Source organism: Adiantum capillus-veneris, chromosome 28, assembly GCF_014529385.1.
Source record: "Adiantum capillus-veneris isolate H3 chromosome 28, ASM1452938v2, whole genome shotgun sequence".
Classification (NCBI taxonomy): domain Eukaryota; kingdom Viridiplantae; phylum Streptophyta; class Polypodiopsida; order Polypodiales; family Pteridaceae; genus Adiantum; species Adiantum capillus-veneris.
Genome location: NC_140958.1, coordinates 62,328,149 through 62,338,523, shown reverse-complemented (window position 1 = coordinate 62,338,523; position 10,375 = coordinate 62,328,149). Strand labels below are relative to the sequence as shown.

Here is a 10,375-nt window from a genome sequence, read left to right as displayed (position 1 = left end):
GACCATAACTCTGAAATTTTGAAAACTTGATCATGGAGACCTAAAAACTGATCAAAGCTCAAAAAAAATGTTGATCAAGGGCCTTAGAAAACTCACTAGAAGCAATTTGGAAAGTTTGAGCAGATTCTATGGAGGAACATGGATCGTGATCTATGTACCTTAGAGGCCATTTTTACAGAAAAGTGATCGGTGACATTGTGCATCAGTCGAACATTGCTTTGATAAAGTTTTTTTGAAAAAAAATCAAAAATCACATCAAACTTGGCTAATAGGGCAAAAACAACTGAAACAGGGGTTTTAGACATAAAATTGGACACATCTTGAGATTTGGTGATCCAAATTCAAAACAAAAGGTTTGGCATTGGCATCTACAGGGTATAGACAACCAACTAGACAAATTTCATGCCAAAATGTTGCCAAACATGGATCGTGATCCATGTATCTCTTCATCATTTTGGGGCTGAGATTTGACCAGTGTCTAGACCAGTGTCTAGCTGATACCATTTGGAACAACTTTAATTTTCCTAAAAGGCACAATAGCACAAAATTGCAAAAAGTTGGTCAAAATAGCAAAATATCAAAAACTAGTTAAAAATTTCAAATCAATCACAAAATTCCACATTTGATTTGCAAAAAGTGAGCTAAATCCAAAAAAAGTTGGGAAATAGCTTCAAAATAGCAATCACTACAAGCTGACCAAGTTTCATGTCAAAAGGAGGTTAAACATGGACCATGATCCATGTATCTCATCATGATTTTTGATTGAGATTTGAAGGTAGTTGAGACATAGACAAACACTTTTCCCAAAAGAAGCATTGGCAAAAAATTTGTAAAAAGTGGTCAAAAAAGCCCAAAATAAAAGATTATAAAAAACTGCCGCATCAAACTCAATGTTGCACTTTTGGTTGGCAAAAAATGATCCAAATTCAAAAAAGGCTTTTGGACCATGCTACAAAAATCATAAGCTATCAGCTCACCAAATTTCAAGTCCAGAAGTGACCAAACACAGATCACAACCCATGTACCTAATGTGAATTTTTGAACAAAACTATATCAACTTGTAGCAGAAACCACTATGAACAAAAGTTCTCAAAGCAAGGTTACCAAAAAAGTTTCAAAAGTAGGTCAAAAAGGCCAAAAACACTTCAAAGTGAGAAACTGCTAAAGCAGACCTAGGGTTTCACTTTTGGTTGGCTAAAACTTGTCCAAATCCAAAAAGAGTTTGGGGATAGCCTATAAATATCTTTATCTATGAGTGGTTCAGATCTGGGTTCAAAAGCTCTCCACCAAATGTGGATCACGATCCATGTACCTTTTGCAAATTTTGGAACCATAACCTACCCAAGTCAAAATCCCAAAATTTCCAAGTACTCTTACAAAGCACAAGAACTGACCTAATTTCCAAACCAGAGGTCCAAACGCAAAAAGTCTACCATAGCATCTACCAATCATACTGATCCTGATGATACCAAGAAAAGTCAATTTGGGCTCCAAACATGGATCGTGATCCATGTATCCATGGTGATAGCTTGACTTGAAATTTTCTAGATCTATAGTGCATACATAAGGAAACATATCCTTAAGTCCAATTTTAGAATTTGTTTTAGCAAATTTGGATCAAAAGGCATCAAAACAAGTGAAAGACTGAAACCCGTAGTGCAAACCTAGTGCTGGGCATTTGATGTAGCAAAACAAGTCCAAATTCAAAAAGGTTTGAGATATAGCTTGTGGACATAGTATGTAACAAGTTCCCTAGAGATCAAGTCTAGATGTGGTTGAACATGGATTGACGATCCATCAACCTCAGAATTTATAAAAATTGGTACAGAGCCTATGCATGACCTTGTCTAGCCATTGTTAAAATTTTAAGTCAAAATTTGACAGAGAAACATGGATCACTATCTATGTACCTCTTCATAGTGGGGGTATCTGACTTGATGAGCTTGAAGACATTCTTGAGTACATCTCAAGTTTGAGTTAAAAATACCCTGTGGAGGCCAAGATACAAGCAAAAGTTCCAGTGTCTTGATCCTAAGAATGTTTTAAGTGTTGTTTCAAGTGCAGTTCACCAGAATTGCGTAACTTTTGATAGATAGCTCCAAATTGAGTCAGGTATAGTCACGAAGAAAGATTCTAAGAAATAGGACACATTAGCTGAATATTAAAGCTGATTTTTTAAAGGTTTCCCAAATCCAAAATGTTACGGTACCCAAAACCAGTTTCCAAAGACCAAAGAGTCACAAAGACCTAAATGATGAGAGACCTGACAAGGGGCAAAATGGGATGAATTGCAATAAGGCAAGGTGGGCTTGTCTGAGACTGAGAGTTTTGAGTGAACCTTAACCATGATAAATCATCCACCACTATGGTTTTCTACTCAACTCAGAGATATGCACTTGGAGGAGAAGCATCCTCTAATCAACAAAACCCAACGTGAGGTTCATCCAAACCATTGAAGCCATGAGAATTCTAATGGATTACACTCATGAGAGCTTGTATAGGTTTTCAAAAAGGGATCCACATACCTTCTACAAGTGTGTAGAACCCAATGCTAGAGAGTTGACAGACCATAAGAACCTCTATGTATTCACATATACAGATGCCCAAGGAGTGGAAGTTTTGATGGTAGGTTAGTATATATGGGAGTACAAAAAAGGTACAAACATGTCAATCCAAATGAACTAAAAAGATTTACATACAAGGGTACTCCAATCTCTACTTACTTTTAGCCAAGAATGATGTCACAACATATATCACAAAGTATTCCACCAGGATTTCCTCCAAGACGAGAAGAGAGAGCGAGAGATCTCTTTGTGAGAGACCCCAAATTAATTGTATTGGTGACTGAACTAAGACAAATGAGACCTTCTCAAGTGACCAAATGTGTCAAGACAAAGTACAATGGGTCAGGGGATCCATATGCCCATGTCTCACTCTTCAAAGAAGTTTTGAGAGCTGAGCAGGTGGTGGATTTTCACACACAATACGAAGGATTTGGCTTAACCTTGGAAGGGATAGTGTTGACATGGATTCTATGATTAAACAAATATGGTTTTCCACACATAGAAAAACTCTTGTGCGACTTTGCAGAGGAGTTCTCCAAAAGGGGAATCAAGCACAACACAGTCTCACAAATCTATGCTTTCAAACAAAAAGCAAATGAGAAAGTGAAGGAAGCTTTGCTTCGCTTCAAACAAGACATAGAGAGGTGTCCTGCAAGACAGTTGCCACACGATAAGAAATTATCAGCTCTTTTCATTGAGGGCTTGAGGAATGAGACTCTAAAAAAGGACCTTCATGTAAAAGCATGCCTAACCTTTGAGCAAGTCACTAGAGAAGCTCTATATCTAGTTGACAGTAGCAAGGCCTTCAGAGAGTTGATAGATGATGCAAACATCACAACTATCCTAGTGCCTCTTCTATGACAAGAAAATCTACAACAAAGTGGGATGTTCAAAGTCCTACAATGTCAAGCATTGATCAAGTGGTCAAAGAAGTTGTGAGAAGAATAAACCAAGACTACAGACAGAACCTGAATGAATAACAAAAACCCACAAGAAGGTGTGATATTGGTGGGGGGGATCATCCCACACCATGGTGTAACACGTAGTCGAGAATGCAACGTATGTTAGGGAAACAAGCACCTCTTTTGAATGATGGAAGCGTAGTAAAAAATACAGTCAACCATCATATGTGCCACAACACATGAGAAATCATTATTTCATGGACAAGAACACCTTAATGTTCATAGCCAATCAAGAGTGTGGTTCAAAGACAATTCTTACCATGCAAGAACAACCATCACACCTGCACCAGCAGCTATGCAGCAAGTAGAACCATGCTACCAGTGTAGAGGCAATCATTAGGCAAGAAATTGTCATCATTGGGCAAAGACTGAGAGATATTTGAATATTTTTTGGAATGTGCTCTTACACATCTCATTCCTATTTGTTCAAAACACCCAAACAACAAGGAAAAGGTAACAATGAACATTGCAGGATTGAAACCTTCTTCAACTGGATCACAAGTAGAACCCACAGATCTTATAAATGGGGTGACTAGAGCTCAAGCTCAAGAATATGCACAAACTTCCTGCTCAGACAAAAATTAAGCAAGGTACTAGCAAGCACAATAGGAGGCCAAGTCTTAAGATGTAAGGACACAGGTCCTACGGGAAAGGACACCGACATGGCTAGACAATGTGTATGATTGGGAGGGCTATAAGATAGCATGGTTGGGTGGAGACTAGCACACTGCATTACTCTCCTCCTTTTAGTGGTATTTAAGCTATTCAAAAAAGGGAAAAATAAGGTCGCATGGTGCATGCGACACACATCTCCTCTCCCATGATCCATTGGCAACATGCGAGGAAGACGACGGCCCACATTGCAACAAAAGAGAAGCCATACACAGCATCTTGTGTGCAACACAAAAGAATAGACAAGGGAGAATAGAAACCACCCAAGACAGATGCAAAGTCTAATAGGGGATACGAGAACAGACCACAAGCAACAACTCTATGGCACCGAGGCTTTGTTGGCACAATTGGCTACGCGTGTAGGAAGGCCCTCTAAACCCTTGCATGAAGGAGGGTTGAACCCACCCCATGAGGGTAAGAGGCCAACATCCTACCACCCAAGCTATTGAGACTTGTTGTATACAACGAGGAAAGATAGCATACTTGTGTTGACAAAGAAAGCTAGAAGGAAATGAAAGCTACCAACTTCAAGGAAGTAGTTTCACCCTTCCTTTCACTCATCAGAGAAAGACAAATTCTCTTTTGAAATTCCTTTTTCTTCAAGAAGGAAGCTTCACAAGTGAACAAAAGCCTTCACAAAAACAACAAGTTTTTGTGAAGAATCAATGAAGGTACTACGAAAAACAAGACATGAAGTGCTACAAATTCCACAAGGCGAGGATCACATGCGACACAAAAATCACCGAGCATAAAAAACACAATGACTTCAAGCTTTAAAAGATACAAGTTGACATTCTCTCTCTCTCTCTCTCTCTCTCTACATTAGCGTGTGTTTACCATGGCTAGGGAGGATATGCCACATATACACACTTTTGATTTTGAGTATGCACATCAAAGTTGCATCGTGGGCCCTATCGACAATGATATGCATGACGATGATGGTCTAGGAGATCATGGCCTTGTAGATATGGCTGCTTTCAAGGCTTTGGAAAATCACCAAAGCGTACTTGAACGCAAGAAATGTTACAAACCTTACTGAGCTACTGATGACATTTATGAATTCACAGACGACTCAAGGAGCCCAAGATGGCACGGTTCAAGGAACCCAAGCTCGCATGTTTCACGAAACCCACATTCGCACGACTCAAAGATTCCATGAGGCAAGTGCTCTAGAAGATGCACAAGTAGCAATACATTACTTTAGAATATCACCATTCTTGAGTTTCATGGTGAAGAGCGTGATGGAAACAGTCAATACGTTCTTACACGAATAGAGTGATATTCATAGGCTGAGACACACCCCAGATATTAAGACAACTGTGGAAACAAGTCTTTCTTTTAAAGGCAAGGCCTATAGGTGGTGGATGACATTTCCAATAGATACTCGTCCTCAATCTTGGGCCGTGTTTCAAGCTTCTTTCTCCAAAGAGTTTTTGGACTCCAATGAAAAAGCAACTTCGTTGGTCACATGTAGATTGAAGGGTTAGAAATGTGTCAGAAGTTACTTCGGTGGATTCACATTTTGGTGTCTCAAAATGCTCTTCATTCACAACCACTTGCTTTATCTAACATATAACAAATGGGGGAATTTTATTGGGATTAAAAAACATTACCCTTTATTGGTTACATAGATATAAAGCTAAGATTTTACCATAGCTTATCTCTTTCTTGATCATCACTTTTGAACACATGCCTAGCATATCTAACGCCCTATCATGCAGGGGTTCACACAAATTTGTCATCACACATTCCCACGTTTTAAGCACATTTGTGCAAAACCACAACAAAAAGGCAAGGATCTCTCTCTCTCTCTCTCTCTCTCTCTCCTCCTCCAACCCTTTGTTTTGTCCACGTGGTCAAATCTTTAGTGTGGATGTTTTCACTCACACCGTAAGCCAGTGAGTTTGGTTCCCCTTCCTCTCTCTCTGACACACTCTCCCCCCCCTCCCCCCCCCCGTGTAAATGGTTGTCTCATTCTTCTTGTAACTCTCTCTCTCTCTCTCTCTCTCTCTCTCTCTCTCTCTCTCTCTCTAATGGTTGGTTCTTTCATGGCAAAGTTATTTGGATGTATCATGGAGATGAAGATAAGTGAATGGGCTAAAAATAACGACAAACGTACACTTGGCCAAGCAGGTTTTTGAAAGCATCATAGCACTATTGATCACCTTATCACTCTTCGAATTCTTATAGAAGCGTCTCGATTGAAAGGAAAAAAGCTGTATTGTTGCTTTGTGGATTTCAAGAATGCTTTTGACATGGTACCGCGAGGAAATCTTTGGAGACGTATGCAAAGCCTTTAAGTGCCGAGAGAACTTATGCATGCAGTCTTTCGTATCTACCAAAAAGTGATATGTCGGCTACGTATGGGAGATGGAATTTCAAATTTTTTGCAAGAACCATGGTGTCAAACAAGGATGCCCACTTTCCCCAACCCTCTTTGGGCTCCTCATTGATGAATTGGAATGCATGGTTCTTGATTTTATGCAACAAGAAGGCATAGAAGAGGTTAAGATCGGAAACGCGGTGATCATGCTTTTGCTTTATGCCGATGATGTAGTGCTCTTGGCACATACATTAGAAGATGCACAAAAGCTTATGAGTGTCTTGGAACGCTTTTGCCTACATAGCGGGCTGATTGTGAATGGATTCAAAACCAAGGTTATGCTTGTAAAGACCCTCAATGACAAAAATCCATGCATTGTATACAACAAACAATGAGCAATTAGCTTGATCAAAAGAAAAACCAATTTCGTGCAGCTAGTATAGTCTGCAATAGAGACTCCAATTAATGATTTCTTGGGTTCACAGGGAGGGAGTTCCATAAAGGCATTGTGTCCTTTGTAATTGAAGCTTCAATTTTCAACCCAACACAGAATTGGGAGTGCCTACATTCCTTCTCAAGCTCAATTTGAAAAAAAGCTCTGACGTAAAGCTAATAAATTTTGCAACATTATCAATTTACACACATACAACATTAAACACTAAACAAAAAATGTTCTAGAAGAAGTTCCATACAACATACATGATAAGTACTGTAGCCTCAAATGTACTTTTTTCTACTTTATCTCTTTCTTATTCTATGACTTACCACATGGTCTGAACAATTGACATGTATATATTAATGTGGTCCCATGTTTGGATAAAAGATAATAACAATTAATACCTAGAACATCATATATATAACTTGCTCAACAAGTAGACATCCATAGTCATATAGCTTAGACACAAGCTATATAGCTAGTACATATAGTTGTAATGCTAGAGCAGATATACAAAATCTAGAGATCTGGTTGTATTTGCTATCACGGTAGCCATATAAACTACTATTATATTTGAGCGATAGCTATATACTTGGCAACAAATGAACCATAAATGCATGAAGGTGAACTAGTTTCAAGTCCAAAAATAGCAAAAGTGGAGCTATATAATACAATAGATTTAGGTATATAATATATTTGGACTAGATGAATTCAATACACTATCGAGGTGGAGTAAGTTTCTTGAGGCTAGTTTGAGCTTTTATATCATCCTCATGATTGATTGCATCATCTCGTTGAGGTATCATGTGGTTGTATGGGTGTTTTCTCCCATGATGTCATTGTATGTTTTTTCCATATTTTTGTTTACTTACTTGATGAAAAGGGTAAAAGCTCCACTTTTGTTAATGGGTGAAAGCATGTCTTTAGTGTTGTTTATGTTGCAAGGTCTTCACCAATTTTTGGTGGACTAGTTCACAGCTTTTGGATTTGCTAGACGCACACCACCACCTCAGCTGTTCGTGCGACCCAGGCCTACGCGTATGTGGAGTCGTAAGGCGATACGAGCAGTGTCGTTCTGGAAACGCAAGCGATCGACTTGAGAATCTTCAACCCAAGCAAGCCAATTCATCAGAAGCTTGACCATGCCAAACGCCGCAGAACACTCAACGCTATACACGTAATCGCAACACTCCATTTAAAGGCAAGCGCGCAATATTATTGCCCTCTAGTGTTGCACCCTCTTCAGAAGCAATATGACAAAGTACACCTATATCCCTCCTCTCTGCAAGGAACTCGCTCAATTTCTCTTGAGCACTTTTCATCTGCTGCTCACCCGTATCTTACCTCTCCTCGCCATGCTTGTAGGCTCTCTGCTTCTTTATCTCATTCGTCTAACCATTTCTCTCCTCTTTAATGGCAATCCGTCCTTTAGAAGAACGGTTAAGCGACTCCGCCGTGCGCCGCACGGCAGAGAACCAATGGTGACCGAGCTACTTCTGGCAATTGGTACTGATGATGATGATGAATGCGCAGACCTTGTGATGCAAGAAGACTTTTACGAGGATTGTCAGGCCGGCGAGGATGACCATACTGATAGCTATGATGAAGAAGGCGATAAGCATGGAGAGGTGGACGATGCTTGCCTGCAGGAAGTGGGCGATGGGGATTACTTAGTAAACGAATTGGGCGGTGCAGAAATGGATGTGGGCGACATGGGAGAGCAAGTGGGCGACGTTAATGCAAGCAAAGAAGAGGTGGACGATTCTCTACAGGACGTAGGCGATAAGGGGGAGAAAATGGGCGAGCTTAATGCAATCAAAGAAGACGTGGGCGATGGTGATCCTCTGCCGGAAGTAGGTGATGGCGGTGAGGAGGAACAGGGGCTTAAAGTGAGCGAAGCTGATGAAGAAGAAGTGGGCCATTCGCAAAGGCGGCTGATATCTCAGAGGAGCCTGGGCTTTCCCTCCGATCTTCCGCCGAGCCTGGACAACGTGATTATGGCTGCTGCTGTGAACAATCATGGCGGCGAGGCAGAGGAAGCTGGCAGCAAGCAGCAGCTGGACATGGCGGCAGCAGGCCGGCGCCTCGCCCCCACCTTCTCCTCCGTAGCCGCAGCCCTGCAAGAAAGCTCGGCTTCTTCCGCACGTAAACCAGTCTCTGAGGGCGCAGATGAAGCCGCGCCCCCAACAAGAACATCTTCTTACGATAGGTTCGTGTCAAGGTTCAATCAGCATTTCATGTTGGAATAGGGTAATCATCACTAGCTTTGGTTCTGTCATCTCTCAAATGGGAGTGTATGAGTTTCCCTATTTGGGGCATGTTTCACAATTGGCTCCTTTACCCCACCCTGCAGAGAACGCCCACTCACCCTCACCACACTTCCTCTCATGTTAGAATCCATCGTTGATTGATCTCGATTTACCGACGCCACACGTCTAAGTTGGCATGGATCCACATCATGAGTAGTGCCCCGTGTTTGAACTCTCAACCATGACGACGATAGTCAAGCATGCCGTAGGTTTGGATTGTTCAAAGGCAATCACTTTGGCGAAAATCTGCAGTCACAATGCATGGTCCTAATACGTGTATATGCAACTGTGCATGCTTTGACTTGATTGCAAGCAAGGAGAGGCGCTACCATTCTTTACGCATCCACAATCAGCTAGTGCGTATTGTATAGTCCTCCCTTATACACAAACAAATATGTGGGTCTCTCCCAAGATTAGAAGATGAGTAAGCTTTGATGAGGTGCTCTTTGCTTGTTCAACCACAATGTATAAAATAGGACTATGATGTAACGTATGCATTCTTTTGAGCAGCACCCATACTTGTCGATATTGCCAAACTCTTTTGGGCAACGCTGTTACTTGAAAATATTGCTATACAATATAGTGACAAGTGTTCGGTTTTGATCCATCTGATATATTTCAATCAATTTATATTAGTTGAAAAATGAATATTTAGCAGGTTGGTGCATATTGCATAAGCATGCAACTAGAGCCAGATCTGGTCAAACTTTTTCCTAACTTGAGTGCCCCCCCCCCCCCCACCTACCCAAAAAAAAAAAAAAAACCCACAAAAAACAAACAAACAAAATGATATTAGAGTATGCCAATATTGATTTTTTCAACTAAAAACCTCTAATCCTTCTTGAAAAGATTTTTTTTTTTTCATTTGAACAAGTTTCCAATAAAGCAAATCCATGAGACCAAGTGACACAAGCCATTAAAGAGGGCGGCGGGGGGGGGGGGGGGGGGGGGGGGGGGGGGGGGGGGGGTTGTAATGGGATCGATGGTCGGGAAGTCCACGTGCGAAGGTCGAGGTGGATTAAACCCAGACAATGCGAAAATCGGTGCAAAATGAAACACGGGTAGCGCGAAAAATGGGTCGCCCATTGGCTGGTTTTGAACCCAGGATC

General features: G+C 40.9%; 1 protein-coding gene across 1 annotated transcript; it reads left to right on the top strand.

Annotated features, from left to right (window-relative positions):
* The first annotated feature begins 8,115 nt into the window (after nt 1-8,115).
* Nucleotides 8,116-9,860, top strand: LOC147420555 (uncharacterized). Its single transcript, XM_086504744.1, has one exon. The coding sequence runs from the start codon at nt 8,211-8,213 to the stop codon at nt 9,204-9,206; it is 996 nt and encodes a 331-aa protein (XP_086360870.1). The 5' UTR covers nt 8,116-8,210; the 3' UTR covers nt 9,207-9,860.
* The last annotated feature ends 515 nt before the right edge of the window (nt 9,861-10,375 follow it).

Bases quoted from the DNA above. Each gene is read 5' to 3' on its own strand.
- LOC147420555 (XM_086504744.1), top strand. From the start codon at position 8,211: ATGACAAAGTACACCTATATCCCTCCTCTCTGCAAGGAACTCGCTCAA.